Source organism: Tupaia chinensis, unplaced genomic scaffold (assembly GCF_000334495.1).
Source record: "Tupaia chinensis unplaced genomic scaffold, TupChi_1.0 Scaffold143647_1, whole genome shotgun sequence".
Lineage (NCBI taxonomy): Eukaryota > Metazoa > Chordata > Mammalia > Scandentia > Tupaiidae > Tupaia > Tupaia belangeri.
The window spans coordinates 611782-628752 of record NW_006203496.1 but is presented as its reverse complement, the minus strand read 5'-3'; the positions used below and the strand labels follow the sequence as shown (position 1 = coordinate 628752).

The window sequence follows — 16971 nt, the reverse complement described above, 5'->3', positions numbered from 1 at the left end:
GGGCGATGAGCGGCGCAGGTGCTGGAGCCCCTGCGGGAGCGGCTGCTGAGTGTGCAGCAGGATTTCACCTCCGGGTGGGTACACGGTGGGCGACGGAAGAGACCCGAAGGGGCCGGGGCCGCGCGAGGAGCCGGGCGGCCTCCGGGACGGCCCTGCTGCCCTGCGTTCCGGGCTCCGCACTCCCGATCGGCCGAGGACGGTAACGAACTTCCCGGCAGCGCGAAGTGACCGAGGTCCGGGAGGACTGTCCGACCGGTGCCCGCGGGACGGGCGGTGGTCGGCCACGAGCGGGATGCGCCGGGGCTGCGCGGGACCCCGGCCCCTGCCCTGCGATCCCCGCCCGCGGTAGTCGGCGAGAGCCGGGTCACGTGAGAGGCGAGCGCACCCCCAGCTTCCGCCCAGCGGGATCGTGCCCTGCACCCCTCGGGACACTTGCCCCGGCCCGGAGTCCGCCCGCGACGCAGCCCGCACCAGCTTGGCCCGCGGGCCTGGCCCTGCCGCCGCCTCCCTGCAGCTTGCTATCCACCTTTGCCCGGGCTTAGCCTCTGGGCGGACGGACTCTGGGCCAGAGAAACCACTGCAGGACAGCGGCCCCAGCACTACCCCGTGATGAGGAGCGCGGGCCCAGAGGTCACCCGGGACCTTCAGCAGTCCCGATGCCCAGGTGGCGTGCACCTGTACCAGTTAAGCCTGAATGTCAACGGTGGTGCTAGAACCAGGTGGCGTGCACCTGTACCAGTTAAGCCTAAATGAATGTCAACGGTGGTGTTAGGGATCCCCAGGTGAGGCCAGCAGCAGTCCTGGAACCACCAGCCTCCGTGCCCCGCCAGTGAACCGAACTCTAGCTGCAACTTACTGCAGATGCCCTGCCTCGTTTTACTGCTTCTGCGACTGCAAATGGGGATGACGAGAACAGTTCTTACCGTGCACAGCTAGGAGGGCATGAATTAACGTGTAAAACGCGCAGCGAGCACTGTGTCGCTGTTATAGTTATTTTCATGACGTTAAAAAAGCGTCCGTCCAGTTTAGCTTAAAGATCCTTTTGGAGAGTGCTCAGAATGGGAGAGTACCTCAATCATACTGATGGAGTACTGGTTACATTGCTGGACTTCCATGTAGTCGACTGCGGGTTCAAGTACCAGACGTGGGCGGCTTAAACTTATGCCGGGCACGTGTGCCCAAAATCCTGAGAGGAGAATGGAGGAGAAGGGATTGTGGTATGGCTACCAGCCCCCGCCCCTCCCCTGCCATCCTCAAAGTGATTTCTCGCTTTCTGTGTCTCTGTTTTTCTGGCAAGTGCACACTCCCATTAGCAAAAAAGACAAACAAAAAAAATCCCAAACCAAAACAAAAAACCATTTCTCTAAAAATTAAAAAAAATTTTAAGAAGAATTATACTATATATACTTTTTCATTTTTCTCTTTTATCTAAAATGTGTTTATTGGGGTGGTCTCCCACTTACTTGAGTCAGGATGCTGCTAGTGCTGCTTCTCCTGAAGGAACATCCTTCTGTAAGCCTCGCTTTTCCTCCTGTAGGCTGGCGGACGCCAGTGGAGCAGCCAGCGCACAAAACTTCTGTTTGTGCATGGCTAAAGACTGGTGGTGTTACAGCCTCCTAGGCACTGCACACCCATGGAGTGGGGATTGGGCTCTGCACCAGGCGCTGCTTCTTGTGTTTCCTCTTCTGTCCTGGAGAGGAATGAAGGAGGTCCTTCGTGAGAGACATGTTCTTGTTGGGAGGTCGTCCCCACTGGGAAAGCTGTGCTTTAAATTTCTTATTGGAAAGATGTCAGCAAAAATTTTATGGGACTGTTTGCCTGTTGGGTTCTGAATTGGAAAAGACTGGCAAGGACTTCAGAGCTTACATCGTGTAAACGTGTTTCGCTTTCAGTTTGGTGCCCCTAAGAACACTCATATATGCTCCAAGAGTCATGCACCCATAAGGGAACTTGTATATAAATTTAGTGCTTCCCATAAACGTAGGAAGTGACTTCAGAGTGTAAATGGTGGCATTAGAAACATTTTGGTGTGATGCTGCAATGGTCACCTTGCGGCATGAGTGGCTGTGGATAAACCCGTCTGTGCTCTGTCCTGTTACTGTGTCAGGGAATTCCTCGACGCTCAAACAGCCCATCCTCTGCTAGTTCCTGTAATTCTTCTAGGTCATGGAGTTGCCCCTAACCCATTCCTGTTCCCGACCTAGGAATATGGACTCCTGGCTGCCTAGGCCCGACCGTCCTGGGTAACCCTAAAAAACTAGGGGTTCAGTAGGGAGAGGCGCTAAGTGAATCCGGGCAGAACCCCGTGGAAACTGACTTGACTTTTCACAGGTGTCCAAATTGGGGCCCGGTTTGGAAACAGAGACCCTGAAAGGGCTCTTCATTCTGCTCAAGTCCACTTAATTCATGTTGCCAACCAGAGACACCTGAGCCCCGCACTTTATCGAAGGGAAGTTTAAGTAGCTCGCAGGTTTTGGAGGCCCAAGGTGAAGGGGCTGCCTCTGGTAAGGGTCTGCGTAGAGGGGACTCTGCAGAGCCCCAAGGCAGTGCAGGCCCACTCAGCACATGGCAAGAGCAGTGGCACGTGTGTCTGTGTGTCTTTCGCTCTTTCTTTTAAGGCCGGCAGGATTCAGTCCCGGGGGCTCCTCCTGATGAAATGCCCATGTTAGCTGATCCTAATCACCTCCCGAAGGCCCATCTCTATCACCATAATTGGATTAAGTTTCCACCCTCTCAGCACCTACAGTGGCTCGGCCAAATTTTATGATGTGATTTTTTTTTAAATAGAGGTTTTTGCCTTAGGGTGTGTGCACGCCTAGGGGGTAGGGGGAGACACAGACAATGAGAGATCACCCCCTGTGGGGACGGCCATGCCGAAATCTCTTCATTCTTTTCCTGGGGTCTTGGGCATGCATGCACACGAGCCTGGTGTGATTTTGAAGCCACTGTTCTGGGACCTGAACCGCCATCAGCCATATGGGAGTCTGGTGATGAAACCACTACACCATCTGTGGCCCCGACACGTGAATTGTTGAGGAACACATTCAAACCTCAGTAAGGTGCTTCTTTGGTGTCTTCCTTGTGCAGGTCACTCACAGCTGACAGCACTGGGCTGCTGGGTGTGCCATTCACCGGTCACCTGGCGGGGACATAGCTCATCTCCATTGCTACAGGGTAGGCGTGCTTTCCAGAAACAGAGAGAGGGAAAGTGAGAACAACCCCCCCTCCCCGGGGCAATGGCCACACCACAGCCCCTCCTCTCAGGATTTGGGGCACACATGCACTCATGCCTAGCATGATTTTCAAGCCGCTAGGTCTGGGATTTGAACCATGGTCTACCCAGTGCCTTCACCACCACCCCACCTCCTGTCCATGCTTGTCTTTTAGATAGGCTGGAAGTCTAACCAAGGCCTCCCTGTGGCCTCAGCCTGGCGAGTGGCAGCGTCGCCCAGTGCATGCTAGTAACTGGGCCGCAGTGGTTTGCGGAGGGCAGTGCAGCATTTACTGGTGGGTGGTGGGTGGCTCTTAGGGCTGTCTGGGATTGGTGGCTATTTGTACATTTTTATTCATAGTAATGATTTTGTCAACTTCAAGAAAAAGCTGGAAACAGCGTCGTGGTCTTTCTGCCACTAGTGGGTGGAGGCCAGCCCAAAGGCCGCAGGACTGAAGAGTTTGGTTCTGGGCCCCCTCAGAGTTCTTTACCCCTCATTTAAGTGAGTCCTAATGGCATTTCATGGAATCAGAATTCCTGGAGCTTTTGGAAGGTTCAGGCAGAGGTTCCATTTATTTTAGAGATTGCCTGGAGCCCTGAGGAAACATTTGGATATCCTGAAGCACATGTTCAAACCTCCTCTGGTCATTTGACTTTTACCTTTCGAGCAGTTACACCAGAGGCCTCAGGGTTAAGTATCCACCCATGCAAACCCCTGCACGGAACTGAAAATCAGATTTGCTGAAGGTTTTGCACCTCCTGACACAGACTGGTGTTTCCTGTTTGTAATGCCCTGGATTCCTGTAATAAGGGATTAAAAAAAAAAAAAAAACTGTTCATTTTTGCAGCTGTACAGGGCACGTGGCCCCTCAAAGCCACCACTGCCCCCAGCCTCCACCCCTGCCTGGTGTCCTCATCACTCTCTGCTCCTCCTGTAGTAGCAAAACCAGCAGAGGGGAGGATCTGGCCCTCTGGTTCACGGTGTGGTAGAATGCTGAGGTTTCGTCTGAATGTTGGCTTTTCCAGGGATTCTCACCTTTTTATTTAGGAGGAAAAAGTTCCCAACGTTCGGCTTTATTTAATAAGCATTCACTGGGTTCCTACAAAGTGCCAGGCCCTAGGCTAGGGCACCCAGTGGCCTTTTTCATAGCTTTAAAGAGACTTGAGAGTCCCTAGTCTCAGCTGTCCTAGTCTCTACAGCAGCGTCTGCTCATTGGGCTGGATCCTGGGGTACAAAGCTGGCTGAAGCAGTTTCTGCCCTCCAGATGTCCTCGGCTCTAGTGAAGCAGTGCGGAAAGAACCGGAAGTTAAAGATACAAATGGTGTGTACGTGAGTCCAGAGTTGAGTCAGATGAATTAATTCAGATGCATTTACAGAAGGCTTCCTAGAGGAAGCGGCCTCTAAACTGACCTTGCAGGGTGAGGAGGGATTGTGATGGCCTGGGAGGGCGTTTCCGAGATGGAAGGCAGCCAGGGGAGCTGACGCTGCAAGTAGAGGCTCTGGGATACTTTGCTTAATTAATTAATTTATCAAATATTTATTGAGTGCTTACTCCTTGGTGGGCACTCTTCCAGATGCTGAGTATGTAACAGAGAACAAACCAAGCAGCGAAAAAGGTCCCACCCGCATGCTAGGGGCAGGAGGCAGAATACCCAGGTCATAAGTGCTGTGATCAGAAATCGGGGATACGGTGTCCTCGGATCTCTGGAAGGATACCTGGAGAGGCGATGAAATAGGATGATGAAGGATGGGGAGCAGAGAGACGGGCCAGGTGAGAGACGGCAAGACGGTGGGTAGACATCTGGAGGACAGACTGGAGGGGACAGGAGGCGGTGCAGTGGTCAGATTTGTCACAGTGAGATGTGGGAGATGGAGAGGCACAGAATTGAGAATTTAAGATTTGGGATATCTTGGAAATGACGTATGTCGACATAAGAGAATCTAAGGACGGCTTTGAGAGAGGAGGCGCAGTCGATGGGAAGTTCGGTGTGAGGCAGCAGCCTGACCTCCCAGGAGCAGCTGGGAATGGAAGATGCACCCGCGAGGTCAGAACTGAAGCGGCACATTTGGGGTTAATTAGGATAAAGATGATCTAAATTGCGTTCCATATACCAAGTCCTCTTTAATAAAAGAAAGATGTAGCATATTTTAGAAAGATTTTTATCAACTGCAGTTTCAGGCGGTGTGAGTATTTAAGGAGATGTCAGCACCTGCTATAGTATCTACTTTGTGAAGTGTACTCTTTGGGTGTCTTTTCTAGACCTGTCAAGTTCAGCTATGTGCATGCTTTTAAAAAAAAAAAAAAGTATTTGCTTATTTCTTCTATGGGGCAGAGAGACAGAACCCCTAGCAGGGTCTCCATGCTATAATCCACCCCCAGCTTCAGCCAGCCCTGGACCATGGGTACACATGCCTGGCCTACAAACGTGGAGCCCTCCTGTGCCGGGAAGCCTTGCAAGAGTTTCCTGGTTTACAACTGCATTGCTGTCCAACCTCCTATTTTTTCTGATGATGTCAGATAAATTAGGTTTCCGTAGTTCAATTACACTGAAGAATCACTGGTTCTAGAAATGGGACTTGGGGCAAGTTAAAACATAACTATAAAAATAAAGGTGTTTATTTCAGATTTTCCATTTGTTGTATCAAACATTGTAAGCCCTTAAATAATTGTCCATAAAAGTGCTGAATTCTTGCCCCCCACAATTTTAGCTTCTCTGACCTAAAATGTTAACAGCTGTGAAAATTTGCGGTTGAAGAATCTGTTGATGTTAAAGATGTTGTATCTTGTACTTGCTGAATTATAGGCTGAAGACTTTAAGTGACAAGTCAAGAGAAGCAAAAGTAAAAAGTAAACCGAGGTAAGCTTGCACGAGATCTTAATGAACGATGTAAATTTCATATAATACAACTTTTGGTTGTATTCATAGTAGTGTAATTAATGGGTTTAGATCTGCTGAGTGCATCTGATTACAAAATAATTTACTGATTCTAAATTTCGTAACAGGAAAATTTTCTGGTGATATTGTGAAATGGTAGAAAATGGTGACATGTAAATATTTTACTCTGTGGTAATCAATAGCTATGTTTGAGCACCACAGTTATTAATTTATATGCTAAGAACAAAAGTAAAGTCTTTATTATTGGGGGCCAACAGTTGCTGTGGTAGTTAAGGTGCTGGATTCCCATGTGGCCAACCACAGTTCAAGTCCCAGATCTGGCAGCTTCAAAAATCATACCAGGCACGTGTGCATGCATGCCCCAAATCCCAAGAGAATGGAGGAGAAGGGATTGTGGCTTGGCCACCTCCACCCCTCAGTGGGGGGTGATTTCTCACTTTCCCTCTCTTTGTCTCTCTCTGGCCAGAGCATGTGCCCTATAGCAACCCCCCAAAAGTCTTTATTGAAAATAAATGATGAAACAGTATTTGGGAAGTGACTCTTTAGCTCTGTAACTTGTTCTATATGAAAGCACCAATATCGCATGATTTCTTTTCCATTTTCAAATAAAGAAAATATGTCTAAATTTCACTTTCAGTCTAGATGAGGAACTCTGTCACGCATATTTAGTCATATTATCTAGCATTATATTAAATTGTTTGCCTTACTTTATGCTAAAAACAACCTAGGGGCAAGGTCGTCCGTTGTCTGTTATAGCATATTAACTCTGAAATCAAACAGGACATTTCTGTAAAAGTTTATATAAACTGTCATTAAAAAATTATTGTGACTGTAGTTGACTATGTGAAAATCTTGTTTATGTCTATTTTTTAAAGTTGGCTAAATCAGAAACAAATTTTAATAGAACGTTTCTCCTGGCAGGACTGTTCCATATTTGCCAAAGTACTCTGCAGGACTAGAATTACTCAGCAGGTAAGTTCTCATTTAGAGGAAGGTTATATTTCTATTTTTATTGACTAAAAGTATAATTTTATAGGTCAAAAACCTTAAGGGGGCCAGCAGGTGGTGTGGTGGTTAAGGCACAAGATCCCACCTGTAGTAAGAAGTGTTGGGCACACTTGGCCCCAGCTCTGGTAGCTTGAAAAACACACTAGGCACGTGTACACAAGATCTCTTCCCCTCCCCCCCTCACCTCCCCCTCTCTCCCTCTTCTCCCCTCTCCTCCACTCCCCCCTCCCGTTTTTCCCCCTCCATATCTCTCTCTCTCTCTCTTTATCTCTCTCTAGCAGACACATGTGCCCTCTGGCAATAGAGGAAAAAAAGTATTTGAGAATGTAGAGAAGTTAGAACTCTTATGCATTACTTGTGGGCATGTAAAATAGTTCAGCCACATGAGAAAACGGTTTGCAGTTTCTCAAAAAGAGAGACAGAAACTGAGAAATCAACCCCCGTGGGGATGGAGTCTGTTCTCCAGTCCCCTCTCAGAATTTCAGACATGCACGCGAACGTACCCAGCCGGATCTGGGGCTCAAGCGGTAGTTGACCACATGGGAGTCCGGCGATGTAACCCTTATGCCATCTGCTGGTCCTGAGTTTTCTTAGCCAATCTAGCCAAAGGTCTGTTAATTCTGTTGACCTTTTGAAAGACTTAGCTTTTAGTTTCATTGATTTTTCTCTGTGGTTTTTCTATTGTCTCTAATTCTGCTCCATTTTGTATTACTTTTTCCTTTGCAGGCTTTTGGTTTGGTTTATTCTTTTTCTAGTTTCTGAAGCGGTAAAGATAGGCTGTTGGTTTGAGAGATTTCCTTGTCAACCTAAGTATTTATAGCTGTACTTTCCCTCTTAGCACTCCATTCCCCGCATCCTTTACATTTTGGCATGTTGTGTTTAATTTTCACTAGCCTCTGAGTATTTTCTGATTTCTACCTTGACCCATTAATTGTGTAAGAGTATGTTGCAGGCCAGCAGGTGACATGAGGGTTAAAGTGCTGGGTCCTGCTTGGCCAGCTTTGTGGCTTAAGAATCACACCAGGTGCATGTGCGGTCATGCCCAAAATCTCAAGAGGAAAATGGAGAAAAATGGATTATGGCATGGCCATCCCCCCAGGGGGGGGATGATTTCTCACTCCCCACCTCGCTCTCTTTCAGCCTCTCTGGTGAGCACACGCCCTATGGCAAAAACTATAATTTTTTTTTTTAAAGTATGTTGCTTAATTTCTACAAACATTTGAATTTTCTAGTTTTCCTCTTGTTACTGATTTCTAATTTCATCCCATTGTGGCAGAAGTGACTTTCTGTGTTATCTAGCTTTTAAAATCTATTGAGACTTAATTTGTACCCTAACACATGGTCTGTTCAGGAGAATGCCTCGTGCACTCGAGCATATGCATTCAGTTATTGTCGAGTGAAATGCTCTTTGTGTGTCAGATCTGATGTGTTCATTGCGTCATTCACATCCTCACTTTTCTTTCTTACGTGCTGTCTGCTGGTTCTATCATCACCGAAAGTACAGTATTAAAGTCTCCAGCTCGTATTTGAGGACTGTTTATTTTTCTCTTCAATTCTGTCAGGTTTTGCATCTTTTATGTTGAAGGTCTCTTATTAGGTGCATAATCATTTATAATTATTATGAATAATACCTAAAATCTTGTTAGATGTTCTTTCTCTATGCAATCTTTTATTAATATATAATGCCCTTCTTTGTCTCTTGTAATCTGTTTTTGATTTAAAGTCTCTCTTATCTGACATTATCACTAGCCCTGCACTGTTTTCATTGTCTTTGGATCTAAGGTGTGAGCAAGAGATAGAAAGGAAAAGTGGGAAGGGAAGCTGCCAGGTCCGGGACTCGAACCACAGTCAGCCACGTGGGAGTTCACCGCCCTTATCCACCATACCATCTGCCAGCCCCTGTGCTGACATAGTTCCCATCACTTGTTTAAGGACAGTCTGCTAGGGGACTCCACTGCCTACACTGGTTTTCTCTGGTTAGTTAGTGTCCTGTGGGGAAATCCTTTGAGACTCTGTAAATACTTTGTTTCTCTTCACACTTTTAACCTCTTCATGTTATTGTCCACTTGATTTCTTTCTGAAAGTTACTTGTCCGCGTGTGTCAGACGGTGATTTTTCTGTGTCCATCCTTTTCCGTACAATTACCAATCGGAATTCTACTGTCAGAACAGTTTTTCTCTCCCCTCCCCTTTGTTTATTTTACCGCAGAGGCGTGGATATTTGTTTTAGTTTCATTCTGCGGGCTATCACCCGTTGCTTCCGTTGTCTGTTGTTGCTCAGGTTGTCTCAGATTTGGCTATTCTAAGCTCCTCTAGGTCGATTTCGTGTCCCTGGTGACATTTCGGTTATGTTCTGATCTTTTTTTTCCCCTAGCACCACGGGCTGTTTAGGTTTATCTTTAGATGGTATTTCTTCTTGTTTGTTTAACTGCTGGAGCACCCCCAGTGGGGTGTGGTCCTGTGGCAATTCCTTCTCCTCTATTTCTGCACCCTGTTGAGATTTTGGACACGTACACAAGTGTGCCGGCATGTTTTTCAAACTGCCACGGCTGCCGTGTGGAAGCGAGGCCCTTTAACCAGCAAACCCAGGAGCCGGCGTGGCATTTCTTTTTAATGTTCAGTTCGCATTTCAAACCTTTCTTTTTCTTTCCTAGGTATGAGGATACATGGGCCGCACTTCACAAAAGAGCCAAGGAATGTGCGAGTGCCGGAGAGGTAAAGAATGAACTACTCTTGTACAGAAGCTCATTGTAAAACCTCCTATTTAGATGTTAATGGTAGTTTCTAAAAAATTAAACTTGTCATTGGGACAAGCAGATGGCCTTATGGTTGCGTCACTGGATTCCCACGTCGTCAACTGCAGTTTGAATCCTGGACCCGATAGCTTAAAATTCACCAGGTGCATATGTGTGCATGCCCAAAATCCAAAGAGGATAATGGAGAAGGGATTGCAGCATGGCCATCCTCCCCGGTGGGTGATTTCTTGCTTTCTGTCCCTATCTCTGACTCTGGTAACTGCACATGCCCTATAGCAGAAATCTCTCCAAAAAAAGAAAAGAAAGAAACTTAAGATCTACATATGATAGCATATGTTGGGAGATACTGCAACTTGGTAGGCTTAGGTCAACGGGAGACCTCAGGTTCAATTCCTGGCTCACCCAGAAAACCCAGGCATGGTGATGCATGCCTTATGGGAGATAGTCTTTGATCTGTGGCTATGTTGGCAAAACAAATTCAGCAATTCATTAAAAAAAAAAAAATACACTAGGTTTATCCCAGGATTAAGTGGTTGGCTTGACATTAGAAAGCCTTTCCATGCAACTGATCTCTTTAAATATTAAAAGGGAAAAGGGTCAGGAGATACAGAAGATATATACAGTAGAATTGAGTACTTATGCTGGGTAAAAACTTCAGCAAACTTTTCATAGAAGGCAACATCTTTGTCTCGATAATTACCAAAACCCTCCAGTGTCTTGCTCCCTGTTTGGCCATCTTGCTAAATCCCCTTATTCTAATCATTCGTATTTGGGGGGTGGGATTGTTTTGTTTCTTACTTTTCAATCCGTACAACTTATTTCTTCCTACTTTTTTTTATAATGAGCAGAACTTTTGGTATGATGTTCTAAGTAGATGAATACCTTGGTTTAAATTTAGGCTCCACCAGACTTAAAGGTGAAAGGAAAACTTGACCTCATTCAGAAAACAGTAGAAAAGAGAATGTTTAAGACTGCAGGGAAAAAAAAAAAAGACTGCAGGGTAGGAAAGATTTCTTAAGGCCTGAAAAGCACCAATTATAAATTAAAATATTGATCACTTTTGTTAAGACTTCTGTTCATTGGGCTAGCAGGTGGTGTGGTACTTACGGTGTTGGTCCAACATGCTGACCTCAGTTCAAGTCCCAGACCTGGCAGCTTGCTTTCTCACTTTCCTTTCCTCTCCCTCTCTCTCTGTGGTGAGCACATACACCCTGTAGGAAATTAAAGTCATAATAATAATAATAAAATTAAATATATATATTTTTTTTGAAAAAAGACTTCTGTTTATCAAACACCATGATGGGGCCAGCAGGGGGCATGGTGGTTAAGGTGCTAGACTCCCACATGAATAACCACAGTTCAAGTCTGGGACCCAGTGGCTCAAAAATCACGCTGGACACATGTGTGTGCGTGCATGCCCAAAAGCCTGAGAAGAGAATGGAAGAGAAAGGATTGTGGCATGGCCATTTCCCCAGGGGGTGATTTCTCACTTTCTCTCCCTCTGTCTCTCTCTAGTAGATATACCCCCACCCTATGGCAAAAAAAAAACTTTGAAAAAAAAAGCTAAAAAAAAAAAAGAAAAAGGCGCATGAAAAATTAGGCAAATCACAGGCGAGTCCTCAGGCAGAGGATAGGGTCAGAAAATACCAACAGTCCAACAAATCAGCCGATGAGACAACACAGGGAAGGGACCAAAAGACACCGCCAGGCATTTTCTGGAAAACGTGAATGACCTGGTTTAGTGACCAAGGAGACCCAAGTTGAAGCCATCAGATGATCAGAAATTTAAGCAGCTTTGGGTTTTTGGTGCAGCCGCTATTGGCAGATGACGGCTTGTTTCTTCCTTAAGAACTGTGCTGAGAAGTGACTAGAACCTGGGGTTGAGTTGGAACGACCGCATTAGGACGATGAGCTGGCGCTCAGTGGACGGTGGAGTTGCACGTGGCTTTTAGACAAGTCCCACTCCCCTTTGCCGCGGCATTGCCTCTAGGCTGGGGCTGGGGGGAACTTGGGGCCGATACTCTGCACAACGCAAGCCCCAGAAGATGAGGAGAGTGATATCTTGACACACCTGTAGCTCGTTTGTGAAACTCTTGACACGCGTACCAACAGCTTTGTACTAGAACGTTCAGAGCAAGCGTCGTTCCCTTCAGACAGTCCCACATCCACCTGCAGGGCCATGTACGGTGGCAGGAATAAAGCCAAAGAGCGACCCCTCCTTCCTGCCGTGGTGATCGGTGAGCCACACCTACGTGTGTTCATGTGGGCGAGTCCCACAAATACCGTCAGGTGGAGACCGTGTCCCATGGAGGAGCTGTAGCTAAAACCGTTCTTTCGATTGCAGGAAACATCTCATAATCATAGGTATGGGGGGACAATTCCCTGTCAGATCCCTATTGCATTGTGCTGTTTGGCGATCTTAAACGTCAGGTTTTACGTAATTGAACACTTAGTTAATTTGGATCCCACATCTGATCAATAGTCTCACGACCCAGCTGTGGTAATACATGGTGTGATTGGGTCAGGGCCACGTGAGAGGCCTGGGTTCGGTTCACTGACCGACCTCACAGCAGGCCAGGTGTGGAATGTGCATTTAATCCTGGCTACCTGGGAGGCTGGGGCAGGAGAGGTCCTGTCAGAAATACCTAACTCGGGACCAGCAGATGGCGTAATGGTTATGTTGTTGGCCTCCCACGTAGTTGACCGTCGTTCTAGTCCTGGGCCCAGTGGCTTAAAACTCACACCAGGCATGTGTACGTACACGCTCTAAACCCCGAGAGGAGAATGGAGAAGGGATTGGAGCATGGCCATCTCTCTGTCATTCTCTGTCTCTCTGGTGATACAGCAAAAATCTCTCTTAAACACACACATATAAGGACCAGCAGTTAGCATAATGGCTATGTCGCTGGACTCCCATGTAGTTGACTACGGTTCACGTCCTGGACCCGGTACCTTAAAACTCATGCCAGGCGCGTGTGCGTGCGTGCCCAAGATCCCGAGAGGAGAACGGAGGAGAAGGGATTGCGGCGTGGCTGTCACTGTCTCATGTGCTTGCTCTTTCTCTGTATCTCGCTCCTAGATAAATAAACTTTATAAAAGTTTTTAAAAATTTTAAAAAAGATTCTTGGTTTTGTTTCGCAGTTTCATGTATAGGCTGTTTAATTTGTTTGTCTCTTTTTTTTTTTCCTGGGAGGGGGGCAGTTGCCATAGCGTGCGTACACTCACTGGAGAGACAGAGACAGGGAAAGTGAGAAGGAAAATGAGAATTCCCGGGGGAGACTCCTCCACTCTCCGGGGCTCTGGGCATGCATGCACATGCTCGTGGCATGATTTTCACCCTGCTCGGTCCAGGGCTCAAACCAGTCAGCTCTGTGGGTGTGCAGCGTCTTAACCACCATGCAGCTGCTGGCCCCAGTTTGGTTTATTCTTTCAGGAATGGATTCCCAGGCCAGCAGGTAGTATGGTGGTTAAGGCGCTGGATTCTCACATGGCCAGCTATGGTTTGAGTCCCGGGCCTGGGGACTTGCTTTCTCACTTGTCTCCATCTCTCTGGCAAGCACATGAACCCTATAGCAAAAATCTCTCAAACAAAAAAACAAAAATCAACTAAACAGAAAGAAAGAAAAATAATAATAGTAACAATAAATACATCTTAAAGAAAAAAAAAAAAGGGAAAGAAATGAACTTTCTCTGCCTGTGGTGGAAAGAACCGAACGGGGTGTTGGAAATCCTCGTTTCTGCTCTTTGCAGAATACATTTTGGGCAAATACTGTCTCTTAGTTTCCTTGTCTATAAAATGGCATGAGACTACTGATTCCACTTAGCAGACAAAGTTCTTTGGAAATGAAATGAAATGAGGTGTCTCCCCAAACTCTGAACTCTTGAGTTTTATACAAGTAAAGCCTTCTTGGTACCCACGTTGTAAACTGTTGATGCTCCCTGATTTTTCTCATTCTTTTAACCTCCGTGTCCACCAGAAAGAATTTCGGAATGAAGTACTATGTGTTTGTCTTGCTCCAAAAACTGTAATTTTCCTGGTGGCAAATCTGGGTTTTTCTGAGTTGTTTACTTAGAGGTGTTTACTTGACTTTCTGGAAATGGCTAGTCTTTTTCTTTCTTTTTTTTTTTTTTATCATTATATAAAAAAATTACACACAGTAAGATGAATGGTCTTAACAGTACAGTTTTGCAAACCTTTTTCTTTCGCTGTATGTTTGCTTTGCTTCTCCCTTTCACACACCTGTAGCACAATTCCTAGCATGCTGAGGGGGGGGCATGGGCTTCTTGTCATATTCCCTGGGTTGAACCTAGGTCCACTGTGGTCCTCGGGAGAAAACTTAGCTTCGTTACGCCTCAGTTTCTTCCTCTGTGAAATGATGACAAATTGCTGAGCTCACAGAGTGGCTGTGCACTTTAATAAGATATATTGCTTAGCCCAGAGCCAGAAAATGGGAAGTGCTTCCAGTATTTTGGTATTGGATCTGACAGTGATTTCTGTGAATCCAGCCTCCTCTTCTAAATTAAAATATTTGGGGCCCAACTCTGGTAAAACACGATGTTCTGCAAGGCTCACCCGCATGGGAAGGTGCTGGGTTTGCTCCTGGAGACCTCCCCGGGTCTGCTGGCCAAGTGTGTGCCCAGGCTTTGGGGTCAGCCGAGGCTGGGAGGGATCCTGGCATTGGCCTTTTGTTGGGAATTCCTGTCTTTCTCTCTGTCTCATGGAAGAAAGAAATTAAATTTTTACAAACCTAAAAAACATTTTGGGGTGTTCTGATATATCCTTTCTACATACACATACTCTATAGTCAGAATATAATTTTCCATTTTTGTGGAAAGTTTGAAACTGTAGGTAATTTTAATGTTTATATGGTGCTTTACGTTTCATTAAGAGATGATTACTGTCTAAAGTTTATTTACTCGAGGCTTTTCAGATTATTAACCTAATTAGCTATAGTAAGATTTAGCAAACTTTTCAAACAATATGCCATGTACCAGGCAGGGTATATTATTATTAGAGCCCTGAAATGACAAGGATTATTTCTTCTTTCTCAGAGTTGAAAGTCCGAAGCGGGGAGAGTTAGTGAGACCCGCCTCCATGGTGTAGACACGCAGCGGACAGGGCTCTCTTCTGTCTACCGTTGCCGCTTCAGTACAGTCTCAAACAGCGCTTAGCGACGAGCACGTGTTCAGGAGTTTGTTGAAAACTGTAAATGAATTTTCTGGACACAGATAGTTCCTTCAAGCCTTGGCTTCCTGGCTGCATCATAGTCGTACCTACTAACACCGTTCAGTACATTTGAAGCTGCTTCTAGAGGCCTTTGGGAAATCCCGTTGGCAACAGGCATTTTTAAGTTCGCGAAATGACTGAGAAATGGAGTTTGCATGGAGCTTGGCGTCACCTCCCCAGCTTAGCTGAAGTTCGAATGTGAGGTGGGCTTAAAAACAATAGCGCAGTTCATTTCAGCTAATCCAGTTTCTTCCTTCCTTTTTCTAAATTTGTCAAAAGGCACATACACGTACAAGAGACAGACTGAAACAGAGAGGGAGCAAGCACATGCCCCATGTGTGCGGTCATGCCCCAATCCCTTCTCCACTTCATCCTCCTGGGATTTGGGCGTGCACACACAAGCACCTGGTGTGTTTCTCAAGCTGCTAGGACTCGGATTGTGGGACCAACTGTGTGCAATCCAGCTCCCTGCACCTCTAGGTCGTGGGGTTGGCCCCAGTGTCTTTCCTTGCACCATGAATTCCTACTGTGTTAAAATGTAGAAACAAAAGCAATCTAGTACCCTACGCGAATAATTTTGTATCTCATGTTGCAAAAACTATTAAAAAATCAGATTATTCACATTCTAACTCAGTCTTAATCTTGGGATGTATGAATTGTCTTTTAAAAATAATTTAATTGTGAACTCAATTTAACATAAAATTCAAATGCTTACCTAATAGATTTTGCAGCCTCTATTTTTATTGTGCAGATGAGGTTTTTGTTTGTTTGTTTGTTTTTTACAATTGTTCCTGTCAGTGATGTTTTCAAGAAATGACCTCCCCGTGCTCCTCCTAAGTCTCGCCCTAGGCCCCTTCCTCTCCCTCCCACCACGTTAAGAACAAAACAGACTTGTCTGGGAGAAGGCGACGCCTGTCATTTTCTTTCAGTCTTCTGAAAAGCAAGTTAGAATTTTCTTAGGTTATTCTGGTATCTCCCGACCCTGCTATTAGATTGGATCCTTTTGCAGCTGAGTCCCTTCTTTGTAAACTTGTGTGGTTCTCTCTTTCTGGAGCCAATCAGTTGCCTCAGTAATCCCCTGGTACATAAGGACCAGCCCCCTCTGTGCAGTGCGTGTTCCTGTTTAAAGGCACAGGACATTTTAAGTGCATTAGAGGATTTCTCTGGTGCAAGAATTCCTTTTGTAAAGCAAGTGATTGTCCGTTAAGTATGATTTGGATTTGTTTTTTCATTGTTTTCTTTCTGGCTGTTAGTGGTCATTTTGTTTTCTTTTTCCTAGATTCGGATTTTCAAATCCATAGTTTACTGAAGCACAGGGTGTACTTAGAAGCGATCTCTAAGGTCATTTTTTGAACTTCCTGTTCTCTGAGTTAAGATACTGATACAAGCAGTAATTTGAGGTTTCCTGCACTGAATATCACGCTGGTTCTTTTCTGAGAAAGAAAACAACCTCAGTCTTCCTAGGGTGTCGGTGCCATCTCCCCTCAGCAGAGGGACTGCCGGATGGATGCGGTCTCGGGACGCTGGCCGGCATCGGTGCCCCAGACGCCCGTTCACCCCCCGCCTCTTCTGTGTTGCAGCTGGTGGACAGCGAGGTGGTCGTGCTGTCAGCCCACTGGGAGAAGAAGAAGACCAGCCTCCTGGACTTGCAAGGACAGCTCCAGCAGCTGCCCGGTCTGATCGCGGACCTAGAGGCCATGACGGCAAACCTGGGTGAGTTCCATGTCGGGTCTGTATCTCACTCACTCTTCGGAGTGAAAACAACGTGGACAGGACTTGGCGTGATGCGTGGAGCTTTCTGAGGAAGCATTATATTCTTGGTTAACAATATAGTAACCTTCTCTAAATATTTTCATGTATTTTTGGGGAAAG

General features: G+C 46.2%; 1 protein-coding gene and 1 long non-coding RNA gene across 3 annotated transcripts in view; one reads left to right on the top strand and one right to left on the bottom strand.

Moving 5' to 3' along the window:
- The first annotated feature begins 574 nt into the window (after positions 1–574).
- The window catches only part of DTNBP1 (dystrobrevin binding protein 1), a 69560-nt gene continuing 53163 nt past the window's right edge, over positions 575–16971 (top strand). For both annotated transcript variants that reach the window (XM_027766738.1, XM_006164603.3), the window contains exons 1-6: positions 575–664; positions 720–782; positions 6017–6070; positions 7031–7081; positions 9771–9831; positions 16680–16812. In XM_027766738.1, the coding sequence (XP_027622539.1) occupies positions 754–782; positions 6017–6070; positions 7031–7081; positions 9771–9831; positions 16680–16812 (328 nt within the window). In that variant the 5' untranslated portion in view covers positions 575–664; positions 720–753. The remainder of the gene's footprint in view (positions 665–719; positions 783–6016; positions 6071–7030; positions 7082–9770; positions 9832–16679; positions 16813–16971) is intronic.
- On the bottom strand, positions 1481–3185 carry LOC102479282 (uncharacterized). Its single transcript, XR_001369500.2, has 2 exons — positions 3051–3185; positions 1481–1690 (listed from the first exon to the last, which is right to left on the bottom strand). It is a non-coding gene; the product is annotated as an uncharacterized LOC102479282 (long non-coding RNA).